The sequence below is a fragment of the Monodelphis domestica genome, chromosome 4, assembly GCF_027887165.1.
Source record: "Monodelphis domestica isolate mMonDom1 chromosome 4, mMonDom1.pri, whole genome shotgun sequence".
Taxonomy (NCBI): Eukaryota; Metazoa; Chordata; class Mammalia; order Didelphimorphia; family Didelphidae; genus Monodelphis; species Monodelphis domestica.
The window spans coordinates 346,197,760-346,225,434 of NC_077230.1; the positions used below are offsets into that span (position 1 = coordinate 346,197,760).

At 35.9% G+C, this 27,675-nt stretch overlaps 1 protein-coding gene across 6 annotated transcripts in view; it reads left to right on the forward strand.

Annotated features, from left to right (window-relative positions):
* C2CD3 (C2 domain containing 3 centriole elongation regulator) overlaps nucleotides 1-27,675 on the forward strand; it is a 176,429-nt gene that overhangs the window by 31,117 nt on the left and 117,637 nt on the right. For 5 of the 6 annotated variants that reach the window (XM_007490990.3, XM_007490993.3, XM_056794986.1 and 2 more), the window contains 7 exons: nucleotides 1,208-1,449; nucleotides 9,958-10,087; nucleotides 10,179-10,331; nucleotides 11,293-11,440; nucleotides 15,490-15,644; nucleotides 17,726-17,938; nucleotides 26,082-26,194. In XM_007490990.3, coding sequence (XP_007491052.2) covers nucleotides 1,208-1,449; nucleotides 9,958-10,087; nucleotides 10,179-10,331; nucleotides 11,293-11,440; nucleotides 15,490-15,644; nucleotides 17,726-17,938; nucleotides 26,082-26,194 — 1,154 coding nt within the window. Of the gene's footprint in view, nucleotides 1-1,207; nucleotides 1,450-1,757; nucleotides 2,056-9,957; nucleotides 10,088-10,178; nucleotides 10,332-11,292; nucleotides 11,441-15,489; nucleotides 15,645-17,725; nucleotides 17,939-26,081; nucleotides 26,195-27,675 lie in introns of those variants that run through there. The other variant, XM_016422004.2, reaches the window with a different exon arrangement.

Here is a 27,675-nt window from a genome sequence, read left to right on the forward strand (position 1 = left end):
AATAAATTTTATGGTAAACTGCCTTAAATTTGTGCAGTCCAAAAATAAGTTGAAGGAAATGAGGATCTTTATTTAACCTAAAGCAGCAGTCATCAAAGTATGATCCTTAGACACACCTGGGAGTCCTCAAGACCCTTTCAAGAGTTCTTCATGGTCAAAACTATTTTCCTAATAATACTAAGATGTTATTTACATGTTAAAATACTTCTACTTTTACATATCTATGTGAGGCTGGATTTTTTTCATATACTTCAACCAAAGCATCACAATAGATTAAATGCAGAAGACTTCAGCTGCCTTCTATTAAGCCAGATATTAAAGAGATTTGGAAAAAAATATGTAAAATAATGGCACTCTTCTCACTAATTTTTGTTTTTTTCTACCACATAATATCTGCTTAATAAGTACTGTTCAACTTAGCTAATTATATGCACATGTAATGAGTGTATTATTATTTTTAAATTAATATTTTAATTTTTTTCACTTTTAGCTTCTAATACAACAAAACCAGTAGAATAATAACTAAACAAGCCCTTCAGAACCCTTAGTAAATATGAATATAAAGGGGTCCTGAGTCCAAAATGTTTGAAAACTATTAGCTTAAACATTATTCAAGGAGAATATCTTTACATATTTGAAATGCTGTCATATGGAAGTGGTTAGATATATTCTGTTTGGCCTAAGAGTATTAGTAGCAATGGGTGGGCATTACCAGGAGACAAATTTAGGATTGATGGAACAATTCAGCTTATCCAAAAGTAAAATGGGCTGCTTGAAGAGGTTGTCAGTTTTTCCTCATTGATGAAGTTTACAAAATTATTGAATAAATACTTATCTCAGATATGTTAGAAATAAGTTGTTCGTTTTTTTTAGATATAAGTTTAACCCACTAGGATCCTTTCCAGACCTATACTCTTCTCCTTTCACTACAACTTCATAAGTTGTAAGGAAAAGACTTTGTAAGATTCCTTTGAAATATTAGTGACTTACCTTATGGGCTTTTATGAGGAACCTTTAAGCATTTAGTGAGTACTTAGTAAGCATTTACTGAGCTCCATGTGAGCCAGTGAGACTTTCTACCTGTCCCAGGGCATTGGAATGGACAGAGGATGTATTTACATGGCATACTCAGGCAATGTTTGTGATTCAGTTAGACTTTGCATTGTCCACTCAATGACATTCTTTTTCTTTTCTTAATTTAAAACAGGGGAAAGGACCACTTGTATTTTCCGGACAACTCAATAGTAGATTCTTTTCTGGAACCACAGCCTCATCTTAATTCTAAGCAGCTTTTAGAAAATGAAACAGTAGAACAAGAACCTGTAAAAAAGCAGGTATCTTGTCCCACCATTTCAGTGTGTGATCCTCATATTAGGAGAGTTGCAGAGAGTCAAAGTGACTTTCAAGTTCAATCCTTGAGCAACCCCCCCACAAAAGACCTTCTCTCAGGTAGGTGATTTCCTGATTCCTCCCCTTCCACTACTTATTACTATCTGTGTGGTCCTGGGAAAACTTGGACTTCTGGACCTCAATTTCTTCATTTATAAAATTGGAATAATAATCATAGTAGCTACCTCCTAGGACTTTTGTTATTCAAATGAAATAACATACATAAGGTACTTTGTAAACTGTAAAAACTCCATATCAGTGTTTCTCTAAATGAATGTATAATATAACTCTGAAAAACCTCTTCTGTTTTTTAATAAACTTTATTTTTAATAGACATTAAAAAATAATTTTATAGGAGTTTACGAAAAAGAATTTGTCAAAATCTTATGTAAATTATAAAATTCTACAGTTTTGGAAACGTTTAAAAGAACTACTGCTTTATATAAATGGCATATACAAATATAAAAGCTTTGCTGCTAACCATTTTACCTTATACTAGTACTGGAAAAAGGGGGACAAAGCCAAGAGAGAGGAAGTATCATACTCATAGAATAATGTGGTATGGAAAAAGGGACCTTAGAACACAGAATATAAGAATGTGAACTGTAGAATGTTGAACAAAGAGGTGACATAAAGCAGATGTAGAAGAAAGAATGATGAAAGGAAGTGAGTTTGAGTTTTTCTTACAGGACTTTCCAAATGTATTTACAGATTGGAAAGTAACACTGGATCTAATAAGAAAGAATATTCCATTTGGATTCAGAAAACCAAGATTTTAATTTGGGTACTATTTCTTAGTCTCTAAGAATTGAAAAATCCACTTCATTTCAGATTCCTCACTGTAAATACATATCATAATGGTTGTAGTATACACCAGCCTGGGTTGTTAAGATGTGGTGAAATAAGAGATAGTTTTGTAAGCCTTTGTATACTAACATAAGATACTGATCAAATTGGGGGAGTTAAGGAGTTAATCATCATCTCTTAATTACTGATTTTATTGGAAAACTAGGAAAATGAGCAGAGTACTAGAGAAAAGAACTTTTTAGACCCCGACAGTTGGTGAGTAGAGAACTGGTAAAGGTGGAAGAAAGGAGCAATTTGTAGAGAGCATTAGTAGCAGAGACACTAAAGTGAGTATCATATCTCAGAATCTAATTTTTAACTAACATAGAAGGGGAGTTGAGTGTATTTTGGCTACAAGGAAACAACAATTAGGTATGCCCCAAGTGGCAAATAGGTCTTTCTTTTAAAGAGGATAGTAAAAGGACTTTACATCCTTTTCTTAATTAGGTAGCGTAGAAGAAATATCTAAGCAAAAGCCAAAAAAAATAAGGTAACTGAGAATCCAAAGTAGGACCCTAGGTGTCAGCAGGTTGAAAGGCAACACAAAAGCAGGAAAGCGCTTCACTACTAAGAACAAGGTCCTCAATTACTGACTCCAGAAAGAAAAAAAAAGTCATCATGGTACGGGGCAATCATGTTTTAGAACCGTATAGCAATAGGATTGGCTGCCTTTGCAAGTAGTGATTTCCTGTTTCTAGAAGTCTAGAAGCTCAATGCCTACTTCTTCAGGGCCTTATAGAGCAGTGATGGCAAACCTTTTAGAGGTGAATTGCTGGGCCCTGCCTCCACCCCTCTCCACAGACAAAGTAGTGCCATGCCCCTTTCCCTCCACTGAGTGCCAAGTGTCCCCTGCCCCTGTCCCATTGGGCTACTGGGCAAAGGAGCAGGGATGTGGAAAAAATGTCATCAGGCATGGTGGTATGGTGGAGAGGGGGAAGAGAACTGCTCTGCCCCATTCCCTCTGCCTTTCTAGTAATGAAAATTGGGGGGGGGGGGGGGTGACCACAGAGAGTGCTCTGCATACCATCTTTGGCACTCATGCCATAGGTTCACCATCACTGGTACAGAGGGATTAGCTAGTTGTTGGAATTAAGTGATGTCTGAAATCCTATCTAGTTCTAGTCATTAAATTAAACAAACATTTATTAAGCTAAAGACTTAAGGACTAAATACAAATAGTCCATACCTCAAGTAGGGTAGCAACATGTACACTGATAAGTAAATATGAAATATTTACAGAGTGAATGCAAAGAACACTTCAGAAATGGAGGGTGGGGGTCTAGAATAGAACTTTTAAGTGGAATATGCAGTATCCTATGTTGTATATAGCATGGGTTACAGCAGGTAGGCTACTTTCATTGCATTATGGAGCATATAAGATTGAATAATGCAAAATTAGTTCAGGAAGGTAGAATGAAGACAGACTTGTGAATGGCTTCAAATGCCAAACAGAGGACCTTGTAATTTGTTGTAAATACAATAGTAAACCACTGAAACTCCTGAGGAACAGAATGACATGCTTATATCTGTGACTTGAGAAAATCAATTTGGCAGTTATGTGGAACAATATGAGTAGGGAGAAACTTGAAGCAGAAAGGTCAAATTGGGAGGCTTTTGCAACAATTGAGCTAAGAGATGAGGAGGCCTGAACTATGGTAGAGATGAGTCAGTAGAAAAAAGAGGGCAGATAAGAGAGATATTGTGGAGATAGTCTAAAGCACTTGGCAGTTGATGGGATACAGAAGTGAGTGAAAGTAAGCAGTCCAGGACAACTCTGAGGTTGAGAATCTGAGCAAATGGAGAATGGAAAAATGGTGTCTCATTTAACAGAAAATTAAGAGTGTTCTATTTTGTATATGTTGCATTTGAGATGCCTTCATGACATACTCATAGAGATGTCCACCAGGCATTTTTCAGAAATGGAGGCCTGAAGTTCAGGAAAGAGAAAGATGCTAGATATGTAGGTTTGGGAGTCAACTGCATAGAGATGATCATTGAACCCAGCTGGTGTTATGACCAAGAAAAAAAGAGAAAAGATAGCCCAGAGGCCTGAGGTATACTCTCATAATACACATAGGATGGATGCACATGATTATTTAGTATTGGATTAGTCAGACTGGTAGAGAACCAGATGAGAGAATAATGCCACAAAATCCCAGGAAGGAAAATTTATCTAACATAAAGAAGATGACCTACAGTATCTGATTTTAGAGAAAGTCAGTTAAAGGGAGAACTCGCCTCCAATGAAGAGGAAATTAAGGCAATCATTAAAAACTATTTTACCCAATTATATTGCAATAAATATGCCAATCTAGGTGATACTGATGAATATTTACAAAAATATAAACTGCCTAGATTAACAGAAAAAGAAATAGATTTTTTTTTTAAGAAATGGAATTCTTAAACAATCCCATATCAGAAAAAGAAATTGAACAAGCCATCAGAGAACTCCCAAAGAAAAAATCCCCAGGGCCTGATGGATTCACAAGTGAATTCTATCAAACATTCAAAGAACAGCTAATCCCAATACTATACAAACTATTTGACATACTAAGCAAAGAGGGAGTTCTACCAAATTCATTCTGCGACACAAATATGGTACTGATCCCAAAGCCAGGCAGGCCAAAAACAGAGAAAGAAAACTACAGACCAATCTCCTTAATGAACATGGATGCAAAAATCTTAAATAGGATACTAGCAAAAAGACTTCAGCAAGTCATCACAAGGGTTATTCACTTTGATCAGGTAGGATTTATACCAGGAAAGCAAGGATGGTTCAGTATCAGGAAAACCATCCACATAATTGACCACATCAACAAGCAAACCAACAAAAATCACATGATTATCTCAGTAGATGCAGAAAAAGCCTTTGACAAAATACAATACCCATTCCTATTGAAAACACTAGAAAGTATAGGAATAGAAGAATCCTTCCTAAAAACAACAAACAGTATATATCTAAAACCATCAGCCAACATCATCTGCAATGGGGATAAACTAGATGCATTCCCAATAAGATCAGGAGTGAAACAAGGATGTCCATTATCACCTTTATTATTCAACATTGTACTAGAAACACTAGCAGTAGCAATTAGAAGAAAAAGAAATTGAGGGTATTAAAATTGGCAATGAGGAGACTAAGCTATCACTCTTTGTGGATGACACGATGGTCTACTTAAAAAATCCTAAAGAATCAACCAAAAAGCTAGTGGAAATAATCAACAATTTTAGCAAAGTTGCAGGATACAAAATAAACCCACACAAGTCATCAGCATTTCTATATATTTCTAACACATCTCAGTGGCAGGAATTAGAAAGAGAAAATTCCATTCAAAATCACCTTAGACAATATAAAATACTTGGGAATCTATTTGCTGAGACAAACACAGGAATTATATGAACACAACTACAAAACACTTTCCACACAACTAAAACTAGATTTGAGTAATTGAAAAAACATTAACTGCTCATTGGTAGGATGAGCCAATATAATAAAAATGAACATCCTACCCAAACTTATCTGCCTATTTAGTGCCATACCCATTGAACTTCCAAAAAACTTTTTTACTGACTAGAAAAAACCATAACAAAGTTCATTTGGAAGAACAAAAGATCAAGGATATCCAGGGAAATAATGAAAAAAAAATGCAAAAGAAGATGGTCTTGCAGGCCCAGATCTCAAACGATATTATAAAGCAGTGGTCATCGAAATAATTTGGTACTGACTAAGAGACAGAAAGGAGGATCAGTGGAATAGACTTGGGGTAAGTGACCTCAGCGAGACACTCTATGACAAACCAAAAGACCCTAGTTTTGGGGACAAAAATCCACTATTTAATAAAAACTGCTGGGAAAACTAGAAGACAGTGTGGGAAAGATTAGATTTGGATCAACACCTCGCACCCTACACCAAGATAAACTCAGAATGGGTGAATGACTTGGACATAAAGAAGGAAACTAAGTAAATTAGGCGAACACAGAATAATATACATGTCAGACCTTTGAGAAGGGAAAGATTTTAAAACCAAGCAAGACTTAGAAAGAGTCATAAAATGTAAAATAAATAATTTTGACTACATCAAATTAAAAATTTTTTGTACAAACAAAACCAATGTAACTAAAATCAGAAGGGAAGCAACAAATTGGGAAACAATCTTCATAACAAAAACCTCTGACAAAGGTCTAATTACTCAAATTTATAAAGAGCTAAACCAGTTGTACAAAAAATCAAGCCATTCTCCAATTGATAAATGGGCAAGGGACATGAATAGGCAGTTTTCAGATAAAGAAATCAAAACTATTAATAAGCACATGAAAAAGTGTTCTAAATCTCTTATAATCAGAGACGTGCAAATCAAAACAACTCTGAGGTACCACCTCACACCTAGCAGATTGGCTAACATGACAGCAAAGGAAAGTAATGAATGCTGGAGGGGATGTGGCAAAATCAGGATATTAATTCATTGCTAGTGGAGTTGTGAATTGATCCAGCCATTTTGGAGGGCAATTTGGAACTATGCCCAAAGGGCACTAAAAGACTGTCTGCCCTTTGACCCAGCCATAACACCGCTGGGTTTGTATCCTAAAGAGATAATAAGGAAAAAGACATGTACAAGAATATTCATAGCTGCACTCTTTGTGGTGGCAAAAAACTGGAAAATGAGGGGATGCCCTTTAATTGGGGGATGGCTGAACAAACTGTGGTATATGTTGGTGATGAAATACTATTGTGCTCAAAGGAATAATAAAATGGAGGAATTCCATGGTAACTGTAACAACCTCCAGGAAGTGATGCAGAGTGAAAGGAGCAGAACCAGGATCACATTGTACACAGAGACGGATACACTGTGGTTCAATCGAACATAATGGAATTCTCCATTAGTGTCAATGCAATGTCCCTGAACAATCTGCAGGGACCTATGAGAAAAAACACTATCCACAAGTAGAGAGAGTCGATTGAATTCAGAAATTGAGGTGGTGTTGGTAACCTTTGATAGCAATTTCTGTTAGGTCATAAAACCAAATTTCAAAGAAGTGGCCCTTTCTGTTGCCAACACCAAGCCCTGCAGTGTACTTGATACCCAACTTCTCTCATTTTCTTCAGTATCATCCTCAATCATCTCTCTCTTTCTAATCTCTCCCACTCTACTGGTTTCTGCCTTCCTGTCTTCAAACATGCCCATTTCCCTCATTCTTAAAAAAAAAATCTATCATTCTATATCTCATCTTCCTTTCTCAGTCAAACTCTTTGAAAAAGTTGTTTGCATTTACTGCTGCCACCTTCTTTCCACTTATTCTTCAACCATTTGCGATCTGGCCTCTGACTTCATCATTTAATTGAAACTGCACTCTTGAAAGTTACCAGTGAACTTTTGATTGCCAAATCTGATAGCTTTGCAGGAAAACTTTGAATGCTTTGATTCTGCTGCACCTAATAGAGATCTATCTTTTTATGTATAATCCTCTTTTCCTGTTATATATGTAGAACTTTCATTCCATTTGATATTAAGTTTAAAATGAATATTTTTTAAGTAGTCAGACCAAGTACAGTGAAAAATTAGCAACAGAACTATCATAGTTTGGAACGTCAACATACTCCTTTCTGGACTAAACAAATCTAACCAAAAAAAAAGAAAGAAATTAAAGATCTGAATAGAATTTTGGGGAAAGTAGACATGATAGCTCTCTGGTAAGTCAATATTAATAGAGAGAAATATACAAATTTCTCAAATGTGTATGGTACCTTGAGGAAAACTTATCATGTTTTAGAGCATGAAAGCTTCATAACCAAATTTAGACAAGCAGAAATATTAAATATTTGAACACAATGCAAAAAAAATTATGATCACTTTAATGCATTTGAAGAATTGAAATTTAAATGGAGATTAGATGATTCTAAAAAAATTGGTGCATCACTGACAAATTTTAGAAACAGTAGATAATTTCAGAAAAGTAAAAGAAAACAATGGTTAAATACCCAAACACTTTTTGAGATGCAGCCTAATCCTTAGAGGATAGCTTTATGTCTCTGAACATTTTTCGTCAACAAAAGAGATAGATTAAGGAATTGGTCATATAGCTTAAAAAACAAAAAAAGGCAACAAATCATAAAATCCCAGTTATAAACACAAAATCAAATTTCTGAAAATCAAAGAAAAATAAAATTGAAAACAAAGTAATAAAAGTAGGAACATTTTTTAAAAACTAATAACATATAATTTAATATATACTTATTATATAAAACATAACTAATCTGATTATAAAAAGAAGAAAATCAAATTGTCATAAAAATGAAAAAGAACTGAAATATGAATTGAAAATAAAGAATATCATAAAAAACTTTTTCTTAAATATTTGCCCCAAATACTCATCATTCAAATGAAATACAGGCATATTTTCAACAACAACAAAAAATTTCCCAGTTACTAGGAATAAGAAATGGACAATTTAAATAACCTAATCCTAGAGTGAGGGGAAAGTCCATTGAATCAATAAAGATTTACTTATGCATTTATAATAAGCATATATAATCATTTGGTCAGTAAGTACATAACATAATAATTTACATAGAAAATCTTAGAGATTCAAGTAAGTGATCAACTGAAACAATAATTTCAGCAAAATAACTAGATAGAAATTAAACTCACTTAAATTTCTATATTACTAGCCACCAAATCCATCAAGAAAAGATAAATTTCATTCAAGATAGTTAAATAATGCATGAAATTCTTTGGAGTGTACCTATTAAGATATATAAAAATTATGTGAATATGAATTCATCTAGAACAGCAAAGTTTAAGATTCTCAAAGGAAATGACATAACATTTAAAAGAAAAAGACCTAGCAATACCAGATTTTGGACCGTAGTACAAAGAAGAGGTCATCAAAACTAGTTGGTACTGGTTAAAAAAAAAAGTCGATCAGTAGAACAAATGAGTTATGTAAGATCTTTATGCATACACATATATGCAAACACATTAACAAAATGTTTGATAAACCCAAGGACCCTAACTACTGAAATTAACAACCAAAACAACTGGGAAAAGTGGTATGACCCTGACAGAGAAGTTTATATCAACATCTCAAATCATATACCAAACAGTATCCAAATGGTTATAGGATCCAAATATAAAATGTCATATCACAAACAAATTAGAGGGAACAAGCTAGCTGGCCTAACACATATATAAGGAAAACATTCTTCACCAAACAAGAGATAGAGATAATTATAGAACATAAAATGGGAAGTTTTGATTACATAAAAATGAAATTTGAACAGATAAAATCAATGCAGTTAAAATGAGAAGAGAATTGGTTAAGTAGGGGACTAATCTTTACTGCAAAATTCTCTGACAAAGGTTTATATCTTTTAAATCATTTGATTTGCAATATACCTTGGGTATATGCATCCTTTGAACATTTATGTGTATTGGATTATGGTATGGAGAATTTCTTGAACTATATAAAAATAACCACCATTGTCCAATATAGATAAATGGTCAAAATATAAATAGGCTATTTTCAAAAAATGAAATATAAGTTACTGTATGAAAAAAATGGACCAGATAGCTAAAACTATACAACTAATAAATGTTTTGAGGTGTGATTTGAACCTATTTCCTATGTACTTTATCCACATCAACTATATCTATGATGTCTTTATTATATGTTGCTGTTACTTGGTTTCTGGGGTTTGAGTCTTTTATATTTCTTTCCTTTTAGCCCTTTTGGAACAAGGCAATAAACTCCGCAATGCCATGGTGGTATCAACAATGCAGTCCTGTCCAGATACTAATATTCTGACACAAGTTCCTCCTTCTCCAAGGAAACCGGCTCTCAAGTCATCAGCTCAGTAAGTTTCAAGTGGAAATTTTGTCAGCTTGTCAGCTCTCAGTAATTGTCATCATATTAATATATGAAAAAAATTTTTTTTCATATCTTAGCGTCAAACTGTCATCTGGGATTTGCCCTAAAAACCCAGTGATCACCGAGACCATGCACAGAGTTAAAGATCCCCTTCTCCCTCCAACTCAAAGTATCATTCAGGATCATGACCATGAAGTTGACACCAGGGCAATACAGCTACTTCTGGGCAGGTAAAAAAGACAGCATAAAGCATTTTTAATTCCGTAAACTTGTATTATGTGCTACATGACAGGTCCTAGGCATAAGAGTCCTTGCCCTCTAGGAGCCAGTAGTCTATCAAGGAGCTTATTAGGATTACAGAAATAAAAAGGTTACAAGGTAACTTCCACCTTTTGAAGAACTTTAAGAATAATCTTCTACTTGGGACCTTTCTGTATCCGTACAGCTACTATTATTTCCCTTTGCAAACCTACATTTTAATCACACTCCTCAAGGGCCAGGATGGTTATTTTCTTCTTTTAGAATCTGTAACTCAGCACTGTACCTGGAACAGATCAAGCACTTAATAAATATTGATTGATTGAACAACTATTAGAATTAATTGTAATGTTTGATAGAATTTTCTGATCAGTTTATTTGTTCCTGGCGTTATTTTCTTTTGGAGGTTATTTATAACATTTTAAATATATTTTTCTACAGTTGGGCTGAGGATTAAATGGGTTAATTGTAAAGCTCTGACCACAATGCCTAGCACATAGTGTTTCCTTGCCTCCTTCCTTCTTTCCTTCCTTCCCTCTCTCCTTCCCTCCATTGTATTTGATACAAAGATGTTTTCCCAGTGGTCTACTACTTTTCTAACAGTTATTACAGACAGAGTAGAGTTACTGGCAAGAGAATAAGAGAGTCTGAAGACTTAGGTTCAAGTCCATAGTTCCTTAATTACTTGCTATGTGACTTTGATCAAATTACCTCTCATCTGTAATCATTATCCCTATCATGCTGACTTAACTGAGTTGTGGAGATTATATTCAGTAACACATTTTTATAGTTCCTGGAAAACATAAAATACTGTGGTTGTGAGTATTTAATAATTATTACTGGTAGGAAAAAAGCCATTTGACTACTAAAAACATACCTCAAGTAAATCTTTTTTAAAAAATATTTCTAGTTTCCTTATTTTTCTCTCCACAGTGCTAACATGGTCCCCGGGCATTCCTGGGATGGTTTAGGCTCCCCTCCTGCATCCCTCTCACCTGGCAGTGATGCATACTGTAGCAGTGAGCTGAATGATCCTCAATATGATCTCAGTCTTCTGGAGAGCTTGTTTTACATGACAGTGGTAAGTCGATTACCCTAGGAAAAGTTTTTCCAAGTGTTTCTGAAATCACTTTCAATCTTGGATAAAAGACTAATAACCTCTGAGAGAGAATATCGAAGTTAATTCTAACTAACAGTGTGACTGATAGTCTTTTAGCCATGCTCTCCATCTGTAAAATAGGGGTAATGTTGTGGAGACAGTACTATAGGAATGTGAGTCATTATTATGATTATGCAATAAATTCTTACTTTAATACTTGCATACAATATTTGCCATATGTTTTATGGATAAAAGCTCAGATACTTAAGGATATAAAGTCATAGAATCACTTAGTATTAGATTTGGAAGGTGCGCTATTGATTATTGCCCTCATTTTATAAATAAGGAAACAGAACTAGAAAGAGGAAGTGATTATCAAAATCAGGTATTTGGTAGCCAAGTTAAGATTCTCGTCTGCCTTCTGGTTTAGTTCTTAGAATCTCTTTTGTTGAAGATACTTAAGAACATCATAAGTAAGTGAAGCAACTTAAGTGAAAGTCAGGCAAATAACCTTTATAAATTATTTTTCACCATCATTTCTATAGTTTTCTTGTTCATAACTAAGATATTTATTCAACTTCTTAGTGTAGACTTTAGTTATGTATGCTTTCTTAAAAAACAGTTCTACTAAGCTCTGGGATAACTGAAATATTGGAAGATTTGTATTTGAAGAGATGTTTCTGCTATAATTAAGGGAAAGACATTGGAGGTACTCTAATCTAGTCTGTATCTGATCAGAATCCACTTTCTGCCATCTCCAGCAGTTGATCATCCCCTCAGTCAGGCATCTCTAGTAATAAAGAATAAAGTCTGTGACTGTCTATTCTGCTGTTGGACAGCTAGCCCTTTTAGGGTTTCTTCAGATGACTGATATCTTATTCCTTGTAATTTCTATCCAGTGATCATTTTTCTGCCACTTGAGTCTAAGTATAATAAATGTAATCCTTCCATGTGGCAGCCCTTTAGATACTAGGAAACAGGCCTCATGATCTCAAGGCTGAATAGCTAAAGTTTTGTCAACTGTCCATCATATGACTTAGCTTTAAGACTTCTACATATTCTGAGTACCTAACTCTGGATATGCTCTAGATTATCAAAGACCCTCTTACAGCTTCCTAGAATTCATTGTTTATCATCATTTCTTTTTTTTTTAAACCCTTACCTTCCGTCTTAGAGTCAATACTGTGTATTGGCTTCAAGGCAGAAGAGTGGTAAGGGCTAGGCAGTGGGGATCAAGTGACTTGCCCAGGGTTACACAGCTAGGAAGTGGCTGAGGCCGGATTTGAACCTAGGACCTCCCGTCTCTAGGCCTGGTTCTCCATCCACTGAGATACCCAGCTGCCCCCATCATCATTTCTTATCACTCTTTTGCTGCTGACTGTAAAGATCATAAGTTTGTTATTCTCTTAGGCTAGATGAGATAAATAAGGGCCTAAATGAGATACTGGTAGTGAGAATGAAAGAAAAGGGTTATTATTGCATGATACAATGATTTGTGCATGAAAGCACTGATCAGACTCTTTAACTACCTTGGGGAGGAGAAAAAGAAGGGAAGGAGAGAATCTGAATCCTAAAATGTCAAACAACAATTGTTAAAAATTGTTTCTAAGTGTAATTGAAAAAAATGAAAATGCTATAAGTAAAGGTACAATGCTTTGAACATTGGTGAAGGGGAAAAGAGAATATTTGGAAACTGGATGGATATGGAAAGTAAGTATTAATGTACATTCATTGTTTGATAGACTTCTTTTTTAATACCTACTGTGTGCAGAGCTCATTGCTATGCACTGGGGGAGATAAAAGGCTCATATAAGACAAAATCTCTCCCTGCATGAAATTTATACTTTAGTATAGATTTCTTAACCTTGAATCCACTGGTTCTTGGGTAGATTTCATGGACTTGGATAGGAAAAACTTAAATCTTTATTTCAATATAATTGGTTACTTTTGTAATCTAACATATTTTGTTTGTTTCATGCAATTTGAAAAGTTACTCTGAGAAGGTTGTTGTGCATAGACTTTGCCAGACTGTCAAAGGGGTCCATGACACAAAAGAGTTTTAAGAACTCCTGTTTTAGCAGGAAAATAAGACTATACATATTATATAAGTGTATTAGAGAAATACAAAACAATGCCCTGTGAGGTTCATGGAGAAAGGTCCATAATAATTAACGAGATAAAGAAATGCCTTCTCTAGGAGTTAGTTTTTCTTTTGGATTTTAGAGGACAAGGAGAAAGACTTCTAGGAAGAGGAAACAGTATGACCAAAGTAAGGAATATATAAGGTGTGTCAAGAAGCAAGTGGCAGCAGCCTGAGAAGTGGAACAACTTGCTGACACCCACATAGCTAATCAGTGTTGGAGCAGAGATTTGTACCCAGATTTTTGTGCTGTACCATTCTTACTCTTGATACTGGATAGAGAATAGTGTTAAATAGAATTTAATAAAGGTAAACTAAGGCACAGAAGGTCAAGCATTTATCAGTGTATTAGCTGGTGTGAACCTGTTAATAAAGTGGGTCAAATGACTAACTCAGTTAGGCCAGTGAAGTGGTGGAAGAAATGTAACTCCATTTTGCAAGCATAGAACAAAAAGCAGAACTGAGTAAGTAAAAAATAATAATAGTTACTTATAGAATTGGCAGCATTATAGGAGTGAGGATAGCATAACTGGTTACATTAAGAAGAGCAAGTTAGTATCAGTATCCCCATCCAGAGAAAGAAGGAGGGGAATAGAAATACAGAAAAAAAACATATGATTTATCATAGTGTTCTGTGGATATATGATTGGGGGGTTGGGTTTTAAAAGAACACTCTATTACAAATATGAACAAGATGGAAATAGGTTTTGAGCAGTAATACATATATAACCAGTGGAATTACTTCTCAGCTCCAGGAGTGGGGGGAGGGAAGATGGGAGGGAGAGAGCACAAATCATATAACTGTGGAAAAATATTCTAAAAAAATAAAAAATTAAAATTAAAAAAAATAAAGCATACCTTTCTACCAAAAAGAAGAACAAGCTAGCTCTTATGTGGAGCTAGCAACTACCTTCTCTTTCTTAAAGCAATGCTTGATTGATTAATGGGACCCATCTTCATCCTGAGGCCATTGATGGTAGACCTGCGATAGCACACTTCTTGGCCCCTAGGAGAGAGATATGACCTTCATTCAAGGAGAGGCAAGAATGAACAGTGTATTTTGTAGAAATGTATGAGGTTAGGCCTTCTAAGCTAGCAAAAAGATATTGAATTTTCTACAAGCTAAAGGTATGAGGAATAGCAAGTTTTCTCTTAACTAACTCAGAAGGGTAACTGAACTCCTGTACCAAAGAAATGTTCATTGTTTGAGGCCACCTGCAAGGTTAGTGATAGTGGACCAGACTCCCTAGTGTCCACCTGCATCCCTCAAAGATAACAGATTTGTTGCTTTGAGGCAAATATAGAACAGTGATTTGAAAGAGAAATGAACTTCTAAATTTAATTCATAGGCAAAGAGAAATAATTATGACTTCAATAGTCATACAAAATGGAGCAGTAATACAAAATAGGATCATTTACAGAATAGAATTCATTATAAAATGATACAGAATCAATTTAATTTCTTCAGTAGGATTTATACCTAATCAGTCAATTCTACGAGACTCTTCCTCCAGTTCAGGGGTATGTTTGAGAGTCCTGGCCTTAAAGCACCTATAATTTCTTTCACCCAGGTGTTGTGAAGATACTTAATGTCAGCAAGAGTAGTATACCCCAGTGAGAATCAGTTTTTAATGCAGAAATCTTTCAGAAATTTTTTCTCTTAAATTGAATATGTAGGCACTAAAATATAATCTGAGAGCTGATTTGAATAGCAAGTAGTAATGTGTAACAGAAATCTCTTGAGTTCTCTCAAAAAAGGTATCTTTTTTGCTTAAGTAAAATATCCAGCAAAAAAAGCTTAAAAGTCTCTAGGGAAATTATGATGATCAGCCCCAAATTGGTTAACTTCTCATGTTCCTTTTTTGCTTTCTTTTCTGACATTCATATGAAGAAAACTGATTCCAATGTGAGTGATATTCACAGTGAAGATGATGACAAAATACCTCCTGAGAAACTAGTACAGTCAAGAGATATTGCCCAGCATCCCAAGGCAGTGGATTCAAGACATCATAGTCGAAAGAAGACAGCAATGGGAAAGAAACCTAAGTGAGCCTCTGTGTGACCTTTTATATATGACTCAGTCAAGATCTATCTAGCATTAGCTATAGCCATCTGACCTTGGGAATGTCACTTCCCCTGTCCCAGCCTCAATTTCTTCATCTGTAAGATGGGGATGATAATTGCATCTACCTTATAGGGGTGTTGTTAGGATCAAATAAGATAATATGTAAAGCACTTTGCAAACCTTAAAATGCTTTATAAATGCTAGCTAGTAGTAGGATTGAACTAGATAATCCTTAAAGTTCTCATCATCTAGAGTTTTCTGATTAAAAGATAGCTTAGTGAAGTAGAAGGCATCCAAGACCTGAATTCAGATCCCATCTCTCAGATTTACTAAACATGGGAAGAAGTACAAAGAAACAGATTTTGTGGAGAGACAGGAAAATTACTGTAATACAAAATTTTACACAACCACAACATTAAAACAGAATGCCCTGAAGGAATGAAGGGAAAGGTTATTACCAACCAGAGAATTTAGTCATAATTATTGTGCTACTTATCCCACAGGGTTTTGAAGAAAGTCTCTTGTAGAGTGCTTTAAGTTTCAAGTTGACATTTAACAAGGTCCATTGGATCAGAGATTTAAAGCTGCAAGTGACATCAGAGGCCATCTAGTCTTATCCCTCTTTATAGATGAGAAAGATGAGGCCCAGGGGAGTAAATGACTAGCCCAAGGTCACACAGGTAGTGAGCCTCAGAAGCTGTACCTGAACCTGGTCCTCTGGGGCCAGAGTCAGCGGAATAGTTTCACTCTACCTTCATTCTACCCATGGCCTCACATAAAATGCTATAAAAAGGTGAGTTATTGATATTAAGGTTTCATGAAAGATTTTCTCCTCTAGGCCCTTCTAACATGCTAAAGCAAAAAGTGAGATAAACACTATCTTATTTGTGTGGACAAAAAAAAAATTATTTTTATAATAGCATTGGTAAAATAACCTGATCATCTATATAATAATATTGATTGACTTGATATAATGTTTTGTAGCTTACAAAGCACTTCCCTCACAACAGCCTTCTGAGATCAGTAATGCAAATATCATTATCCCCATGTTTTCAGGTGAGGGAACTCAAGCTCAGAGAATGTGAAAAGATTTGCCCCAAATCATATAAATAATCAATTACAGAACTTAGACTTGAACCCAGGCCTCTTGGCTCCCAATGTAGCTTTAGAAGAATTTCCTTATTCGTCGTGGCAAAATTGTTTTTACTATATTATTATCATGCCCCAACCTCCATCTGATGTTATTAATTGATCCTGGGATTGGGATGTTGATATTGCTATCCTGTTTCAGGCAAGTAAGTAAATATACTAAGTAAACTAGCTTAGAAATAAAGAGATAAGAGTCTAGGCTTTATGGGGCCCAACCAGAACTTTGACTTAACCCTTTATACTGGAATATTAGAGTAGGTTGATTTACCTTTTTTTTTTTCTTTTTAAAAACCCTTACCTTCCATCTTAGAATCAGTACTGTGTATTGGTTCAAAGGCAGAAGAGCAGTAAGGGCCAGGCAATGGAGATTAAGTGACTTGTCTAGGGTCTCACAAATAGGAAGTGTCTGAGGCCAGATTTGAGCCCAGATCCTCCCAACTCCAGGTCTGACTATCTACTGAGCCACCTAGCTGCCTCTCCATTACTTTTTGGTGTATGGCAGCTGGACTGAATTGATGGTAATTAAGAGGGCAGCTAACTCTATTAAAACTAGTTATAAATTACTTATATGCCCATAGACTCACTCAGCTCAGGGAAGAAAGGCCATTTAAGTTCAAGCAGTACTTCAAGTCATTACTGCCTATCCAGTTTGTGTGGCAATTAACTGAATAACCTTCTAGAGAGAGGTTTAACCAAGTGTTCTGGGATCTGGTAACTTCAGTGCTTAAAGGATCCATTAATTCATCAAAACTCTGTTTACTAATTTGGCTCACAGCCCCCTTTACGTTAGTAGACATTTTTCTGAGTTGCTATAGTTAAACAAATTGCTTATTTGTTAGACATTTAATAAATTTTTGTTTAAAATGCAGCAGGTACACAATGATAATAACCCAATTCTCTGGACTCTTTTCAGGAGTTCTACTGTGCAACCAACATGCTCAGAGAGTCCCAGGAAAAATGAAGTGATCACACTGAGTTTAGATAGACTGGCCTTGTTGGGTCGGATACGCTCAGCCAGAGTTGTCATTGAAGCACTGGGAGTAACCCCAGAAAGTCCCCAGGCGACGACCCCAGGCAAAACAAGCATACCTTCCAGACCGCCCAGATCAAACTCGTCCAGAAAACGGTACGCTCGAATTCCTTTCTCTTCCCTTGCATTTCTTTCTCTGTCTTTTCTGTGGCCTCCATAGTGAAGCTGAAGCTGAAGATTTCTGAGAAGGATATCTGTTATTTATTCTAATATAAATAATGAAGCCAAGGCAGGAAGAGAAGGTCAGGGAGCCAAAAGGATAGTACTGGAGCATTTAGCAATTTGCCAGAATTGACACACATTCAGCATATATTTATTAAATACCTACTATGTGCAAGACAAAGAAAATAAAACAAGCATGGTGCCTGCCATTAGTGAGTTTGTATAACTTTGTAAAACATACTCATTAGTAATTATCATAGAAATAGAAGATAAGTGTCTGAGAATGATGCAGAGTGCTTTGAGAGCTTCAAGAAGGGAAAGATTAACTCAAACTTCAGAGATGTAGAAATGGAGAAGTGGCATTGGATTTGAATCCTCAATAATGGACTTTTTTAACATGAGTGGAAGGAGAGAAAGACATTTCAGGTACTGGGTCAATGTTAACAAAGATATGAAGGTGGCAAGAGTGTGATATTCCACAACACAGCAAGAATCTCCCTTCAATGAGTAAACAGAATCCACAAGTTTCATATCAATTACAAAGGGCCTTGAATGCCAGGCTGATGAATAAGTTTAGACTTTGTCTTCAGAGACAGTAAGGAGCCAGTAAAAAATTGTAGGGAGGCTACCAGTGACATAATTTTTAAAAATGTAAATTTGATGTATTGCTTTTGAAAGTTTGCCACACCAACATATTTGTTATTTATTTAGTTTGGGGTCCCACATTTAAACTAACAGACTTTAAATCAAAATCTAAAACTAAGAGTTAGAAAAGAAGTAAGTTTAATTCACTAAAAATGTTTTCAGTACCTATTATGTGCAAAAAAGCATTTTTGCTGATATCTGGGGTTATAAAAATGCAAATAATAGTTCAGCTTCAGGGGCCTTAGAGAGAATACAGATGGAAAAGGAAAATTCATCCTCACTGAAGATCTTCATGCTGAGATTAGATGACAACTATTTGTCAGGGATAAGGCTCTTTTTTGTGGATTAGACTAGATGTCCAATGATAGCCACCTGTGATTCTATGAGTGCATTAGTAATATTTTAGTAGGAATGGATCACTTTCAGTGGAGGAGATCCATGAATGTTTTATGAAGAAGATGCAATCTAAGTTGGAACTTACCAAGAAAGAAGGATTTGGGTTTCAAGTAACTGAGCAATTGGTCTAGATAATCTCTTAATGGCTTTCCCAGCTTTAGGGTTCTAGAAATCTTTTGAGTATTGTGAGTTTACTAGTAATTAGTAAAGCCTTCCCTGATCTTCCATGTCAGTGAAAAATAATCTTTCTCTTCTCAAAGAGCACATAATTGTGTCCTAGATTGCATTATAACTGTATTTGTATCTTATCTCCTCATTTAGACTGAGTAAGTACCATGATGATGGGGAGTGTGAATCTTAAATTTTTTCGCATATTTTTGCGCTCACAGGAGCCTCTCTTCCTGTATCTCTGTATCTCCCCTACCACATAGCACAGTGTTGTGCATGTGATGGGCATTTGATAAATTGCTGAATTTGGTGGAATATTGTAGAATTTATGCAACATTTTTTGCATGCTTCTCATAGAGGTTAGATCAGATATGCTCTGAGGTCTCCTTTAGATCTTGTATTCCATAATTCTTTGATTCTTGATCTTTTAAAGTCAAGTAAGGAAGAATTTATTAAGTAATTAATATGTGTCAAGCTAAGCACTAGAGATATAAAGTTAGTCAGAAAATAATCTCTGCATTCAGGGAACTCACAGTCAAGTGGGAGACAGCCTACAAACAACTACATGCATACAAGCTAGATACAAAATAAACTGGAAATTGTCTCAAAGGGAAGACACTAAGATTAAGGATGCCTGCAAAAGGCTCCTTGCAGAAATTGGGTCTTTAGCTGGAATTTGGAGGAAGCCAGGGAACCCAGGAGACAGATGAGGAGGGAGAGTGGTATGGGTATAGGAAATTGGAGGGGGGAGGGGGGGGAGCTAATAAGTTCCATATTGGAAAATAGAGTGGACTTAAAACATGCTAAGTACAAATAATAGCCATCTTTTTTTTTTTTAATAACCCCTACCTTCAGTCTTAGAATCAATACTAAGCATTGGTTACAAGACAGAAGAGAGGTGAAAGCTAGGTGATTGGGGTTGAGTGACTTCCACAACTAAGAAATGTCTGAGGTCAGATTTGAATCCAAGACCTCCCATTGTCAAGACAGACTCTTATTTATGGAATCATCTAGCTGCTCCATGGCTATGCTTTTATACCCATTCCTTTCTTCTACAAAATCTGAGTATTTTTGGTTTCAGATAAAAAACACATATTGTTCAAGCCATGACTTGCATCTAAATGAATAGTTCTTTCAGTTTGTCCTTCAGTACATAAATATTGAACAGGTCCTACATATGGTCAGTAAACAGGCCCCAGATTGAATAAGAGAAAGAGAAAGGTTTGAATTGCCTTTAGTAAGTTGCATAGTAACATAGTATTGGTGAAGGTGTGGCATTCATGCTCAGCCAGCATGGGGGTGGGAAGTCCTGCTCCTTTCCCCTTCTCCACAGTTTTTAAGGACTTTTTTTGCATGTCCCACCCCTCTGTCCAGCTGCTCAAAGTGAGCACTTCCTCCCTCCACTCTGGGGTAAAGCAGGGGGCTCACAGGCAGCTTGAAGTTGCAATTTGGGCATGCAAATTTGAAAACATTCACCAACCCTGAACTAGAGTAAACCCAGACTGCTACAAAAACTCATCCCCAGACACAAAAAGTCATCTTTTTCTTGCCACTACACCATAATCTTCAAAGAATTAAAATAGCAAGTGACCCAAAGGATGTTGTAGAATATTGCCAGTGGTGACTTTTGCATTAAAAAGATGTGTGTGTGTGTGTGTGTGTGTGTGTGTGTGTGAGAGAGAGAGAGAGAGAGAGAGAGAGAGAGAGAGAGAGAGAGAGAGAGAGAGAGAGAGAGAGAGAGATGAGATATGTATGTTCAAAAATTGAGGTGGGCAATTAATGTTGCAAAAATGAGAGATAATTGATAGCCCAGGTATTGCACTGGTTTCATTCATTTGATCAACAAGGATTTATTATGTGCCTAAATATAAAATTTATTAAATATGTACAAAGTAATTAAAGAAGAAAAGCTGGAGGTAAATAGGAAAGGTTTTCTATGAAGAATGGTGCTTGAGAAAGAGCAAGGAGGGACTCTATGAGATGGAGGTAAGGAAGGTGCACATTCCATCATTAGGGAAAGTTAAATGAAGATGACAACAAATTAGCCTTTTGGGCAGGCTACCACTGGCATAATCAGAAAATTATGTGGATTTGACATACTACTTTTAAAAGGTTTCCCCATGAATGAAAAGATGCCAAAGACAGAGTGTTGTGTGTAAGGACTAGAGATACAGCCCATTTAGTTGTATTGAAACATGAAAGAGGGGCAGTAATGGCCACCAAAGCTAAGAAGACAGTTTGGGACCAGGTTATAAAGGGCTTTAAAATTTAAACCAAAAAGTTTACATGTTATTCGAAATGGAATAGCAAGACACCAAAATTCATTTAGTAGGGGAATGATATGGTCAGCTGTACGCTTTGACAGCAATATGTTAGATGGCCTAGAGCAGGAGAAACTGGAAGTGAGGTGGATAATATCTTGTACTAAGGCAGAAATTGTATGAGAGGAGAGAAGGATGCTATGGAGAAGAAATAACAGGAACAGATTAGATACATGAGGTGATGAAGGAGTGAGGACTTCAGTATAATGTCAGGTTAGGAACATGGCATAACCATGTGGACTATAGCATATCAGTATTGTCCATGGAGTTTTCTTGGCAAAGATATTGGAGTGGTTTGCCGTTTCTTTCTCTAGTGGATTAAAGCAAACAAATTAAGTGACTTGCCCAAGGTCACATAGCCAGTAAGTTTCTGAAACCTGATTTAAACTCATGTTCCAAGTCTAATGATCTATCTGCTTTATAGGCTATTGAAGCCTTGAGAGAGAGAGAGAGAGAGAGAGAGAGAGAGAGAGAGAGAGAGAGAGAGAGAGAGAGAGAGAGAGAGAGAGAGAGAGAGAGAGAGAGAGAGAGAGAGAGAGAGAGAGAGATTTAGTTTTAGGCCTAGCACTGATCACATAGTCTTGGAAAATTAAAGCAGGTAAGTGACTAAGACTGGATTTGAACTCATGTCTTACTAACTCTAGGTCCAATGCTCTACCTACTCTTACTTCTCCAAGTAAGTGACTGCAAGGTCCAACCTCACTTGCAACTCCAGGGGTTCCCGACAGGTGATGAACGGTCAATCAAGAAAATAACAAACAGAAGACAGCTGTATATTTTTCGGCCATGGGCATGCTTTGTACCTAATAGCTGCTTTGCCATCCCCAAACCTGGTGTTTATTTTTGTACCCTTTTTTTGGCACACAGATACATTACCTAACACACATGTCTAAATAGAGATAATTCAAAAAGAGATACATTAACTTATAACAAATCACTTGGTCAACATTCTATATTGTATTGTGATTACAGATTCTTGACAGAATAAAGGTTTCACACAAGATAAATGATTTCATCATAGGTGGCTTAATTTTCTCATCACTCTGTGAGGAGCTTGAACTTGAATCAAGGAAATTTTACTTATTACTTTTAATAAAAAAGAAATAATCAATCAGAAATTCTTAAAGGCAATGCAACAATCATAACATTGAGGTTGAGAGGTACTGAGAACACAATTCAGATTTAATATTAGACTGATCATTTTTCAGAGTTTACCAGGGAGTTTCTCAAGGGGAAGAATCAATTCACTGAGGCATGATGAAGCTTGGTGTACCTGCACGTTTTGTATGGACCTTTATGATTGATTTGTATGCTGGCTTCATGAGAATAAGTTTCTGTGAGTGGGAAAGTTCTGGGCTTGGCTTGTAGTTACTGGAAATTATGTACCTAAGTAAAAGTTAATCCATGGTAGTCTTTTGGGATTGGGTTTGAGGGTCTGATCTTTTGGTGATGTTTTGGGGAAATAGAGTGCAAGTATTTTGCTCTTGTGTTATTCCTTCTGAGGTTAGGTGGAATAGCAATAATGTCATTTCCATAGGTAAGGGATGTGTTGCCTTTTTATCTTTGGCAATTATACAGATTCTAGATATGCTTTTGGCATTTGTCATTCAGTTGGAATGTTATGGCTCCAAAGAGGATTTTTAACCTCAGCTGGAAAATCTATAGCTAATGCAGAAATTATAAATGAAGTTCGTTCTGCTCTCCAGCTTCCTGAAACCCTAGCTGTAGTTCATTGCTCTGCCCATACAGGTGGCACTGACCCCGTCTCTAGAGGAAATGATCGAGCAGATGCCGCTGCAAAGCTAGCAGCCATAGAAGGACCTGAATTGATTTTGACATTAACAAGCACTGATGATTTAAATTTAAATTTATCACTTTCCTATAATGAAAAGGAAGTGGAAAAATGGAAACAAAAATTCAAAGCAAAACAGATGAATGGAGTATGGGTGTCATCTGAAGGAAAATCCCTGCTCCCTAGAAGTTTCTATCACCAAATTTGCCAATCTATTCATAAAAATGGTCATCTTGGCACCCAGGGCATCGTGGACTCTGTGAAGAGAGTATGGATAACCCCTGGTATAACTACTATAGCCTCTAAAGTATGTTCAGCCTGCTCTACCTGCCAGGCATATAACCTACATGCATTTCGTGGAAAAGCCTTTGGTGGACGTCCTCTGGCTTACACACCTTTTGAACATCTACAGATAGATTTCATAACAATGCCAAAGGCTGGATGTTATAAATTTTGTCTAGTAATTGTAGATCAACTAACCAGATGACTGGAAGCATTTCCTGCGATCCGAGCCACAAAGGATTTTGTTGCTAAGATACTTTTAAAGGAAATTATTCCTCGCTTTGGACTGCCAGCACGTATTGAATCAGATATATTCTTGCTTGGGAATAACTCCCAAATTTTTCATGTTCCATATCATCCCCAGAGCTCAGGACAAGTGGAGAGGATGAACAAAGAACTTAAAACTATGAATGGAAAACTATGCACTAAGACATTTAAAATGGCCTGAAATTCTCCCTCTGGCCCTATTTTATCTTAGAAGCAGGCCTAGAGGAGACTTACACATCTCACCATTTGAGATGCTTTTTGGACATCCTCCTATACAGGCTAAACCTTTTCCCCCTGCATATACCTCACTAATAGGGGGAGATACTACTATTGCTTCCTATATACAGGAGTTACAGCACAAACTACGTGAACTTCATGAGTCCGGAACAGCAGTACAAGCCGGACCACTAGACTTTTCTCTTCATGACCTAAACCCAGGAGACAAAGTGTATATTAAGAATTTCAAGCGTACTGGAGCAACTCAGCCTTTGTGGGAAGGACCATTCCAAATATTGTTAACTACTCCAACATCTATAAAGGTTGGAGAAAAGGACTCTTGGATTCATTGCTCACATGTGAAGAAAGCATCTTCTGTTGAGACTGATTGACTCTACCCTATCACATGAATTGTAGATTATAATCCATTGACAAGTGGATATTTTTTTTTCTTTCAAAGAACACATTGAATTACTGATTTTTTTCCTTATTTTTATTATTGCTTTTCTTTATTTTTGATCAGAATATTTGATTTTTTCTCATTTCTTGTACAAAAGGTACATATAATTAATTTTTTCTGCAGTAATACAAGTTAATATATATATATATACTTGCTATAATATCAATACATACCCAAAAGCTTTAAACTATGGGAACCTGCCATTTATTGATAAAATATTATAGGACTATGATTAATGTTAATGTATGATTACAGAAAAAAGGATAAAACACAAGGAGTACAGACTTAACCTGAAATGTGCCAAAAAGAGCACACAGGAAATTAGTGTGAGACTCAAGGTTGCGACACTTGACATATGTTAAATCGTAGGATTTCCTTGTATCTACACTCTTTGTGAAGTACTCATACAAATACGAAGTTTGACTATCATGCTGGCTCCCTATATCCCTGAGAATGACAAAAAGGTCATACGAGGGAATGACGCTTCCCTATCAAAATAGAATTCCAGTTCTTTTTCTTCTTATATTATGGCAACTTCCTGTAGTCTTGGCTGCAAATAGGAAAGTGAAATATTACTGCATTCTGTCCTATAGACTTGTGGGATAGAAATTACTTTAAATTGGACCTATACAAAGGCCTATTTTGAATTTTTTTTCCTCCTTATGTTTTTGATTATGCTTTTCTTTTGATAATTGACTCATATACCCCCATAACTTAACATTGCATCCTGAGCTGAACTGGATGGTTTTTAACACCTACTTCAGGGGGGGATTATATTTTAATTCAAAATCTAAGAATTTTGATTTTTTGCTTGAGATTGTATTTTTACATAAAATCCAAGATTTTGATTTTGTTCGAGAAAAATGTATCAGCACCCGAGTTCATGAGCTTCTCAACACCTAACTTGTTAGTTGGTATTTAGATATCATATATATGAAGACTGGCAGTTCAAGGATTTGAATATGAACCCTGTGGCACGACTATCTAAAAGCCAGTTTAGCCTACATCCCAGGATTGTCTAACAGGAGGTTAATTGTTTTGGCAAAAGCATATATCAAATTAGAAGGAAATTGATCTACATCAATAAAAGATATTTCCTACAGAGCTGAAATCACAAAGGAAATATTTAGTGTTTGAAATTATACAAATTGCATTCATAACAGCAACCCAACGAAGTATATAGAAGTGCAGCTAGTCATGCAAGTGGAGAGAGCACTAGGCCTGGAGTTAGAAAGACATGAATTCAAATCTTCCATCAGAGACATACCAATTATATGACTATGGGCAAGTCACTTCACCTTTGACCACTTCAATTTCTTCAACTGTACAATTGGACTAATAGGAATTACCTTCTGAGGTTTTTATAAGAATCAAATGAGATATATTTGTAAAATGCTTAGCAAAATGCCTAGTACATAATATGCACTTTATAATTCTTATTGCCTCTCCTCTATGTAATCAAGAGCTTACAATTTTTTAAATTGAGAAACAAATAGGATTTTATTTTTTTATCTCTCTTTTTTTTTAAAGTACTTTCTTTGTGGAATACCACTTTCCTATTGATGCCTCCAGGACTGAAACAGAAGAGATTTTAGTGGCTACAGAAACTATCCGACTAGCTTCCAGTAAAATTACCGGGGGAGGTAAGGATTCTATCTCCTTTTCTCTAGAGAGTTTTAATTTGGAAGAATTTCTGCACCCCAGAACCCTTATTTCTTTCTGACAGCTGTTTGAAAATAACTTGGCTAAAAATCTGTTGGGAAAATTGAAAAGTAGTTGGAAACTAGATATAGACCCACATCTTGTAGCATATTTGAAAACAAATTCCAAATAGGCACATGACTTAATCATAAAGAGTGACATCATAATCAAATGAGCGGAACAAGGAAGGAAATATTTGTCAGATCTATATATAGAGGTAGAAATCCTGATCAAACAAAAAGAGAGACTTATAGAGGGTAAAATAAAAAATGTTTTTCACAAACAAAACCAATGCAGTTAAAATGAGAAGAGAAGCAAGGGCAGGGGGAGGGGGGGAGGTCTTTGTAATAAGCTTAAATGAAAAAATTCTCATTTTATGTCCTCATAGAGGACTGATTAAAATTTATAAGAATTAGAACATTTTTTCCATTTGATAAATGACATTTTTCAGAATACAAAATACAAACTATTAATGGCCATATGAAAAAAAAAATGCTCTAGGAGAAAGCCAGTGGTTCAGGGAGTAGAAAGCCAAGCCAAGCCTAGAGACAGGAGCTCCTGGGTTCAGATCTGGCTCTAGATACTTCTTATCAGTGTGACCTTGGGTAAGTCCCTTAACCCCAATTGTCTAACCCTTACTGCACTTTTGCATTGGAACTGATACTTAGTGTTGATTCTAAGACAGAAGGAATAGCTTTTTTTTTTTAGTGCTCTAAATCACTAACAGAAAAATGGAAGTTAAAATAACTCTTGGTTTCTAACTCCTACCCATCCAACTGGTATATTTGACAAGATGGTCTATGAGAAAATAGATACCTTAATGCTCTCTTAGTGGAGTTATGAACCACTGAAGCCATTTTGGAAAGTAATTTGTAACTCTGCCAAAATGATATTAAATTTGCATACCCTCTGGTCCAGTGGTGTTGCTACTAGATCTATAAAAAGATCAAAGAATGAGAAAAAGGACCCATTTATACCTTGTATTCATAGCAGCAGTTCTTTTTCTGTTGTCAAAGAACTGGAAATTGAGACTGTGCCTTTCTTCTGGGAAATAATAGAAAAGTTGTATTTATAAATATGGTGGAATACTATTGTGCTGTACAGAATGATAAAAGGAGGTGGTTTCAGAAAAACCTAGGAAGCCTTGAATGAACCAATACAGAGGGAAAGGAGCAGAACCAGAATGGCTCATACAATAACAATACTGTGAAGACAAAACAACTTGGAATGACTTAGGAGCTCTGGTCAGTGAAATTACTGATCTCAGTCCTCAAGGATTCATGAGGAAACCTGCTGCCCTCTTCCTGACAGAGCTTGGGACTTGGGCAGAAAGATATAATCTTCTTGGACATGGCTAATGCAGATGTTAATTTTTTTGACCAAATCCATTTGTCATTGGGTGTGGGGTTGGTTTTTCAAGCTT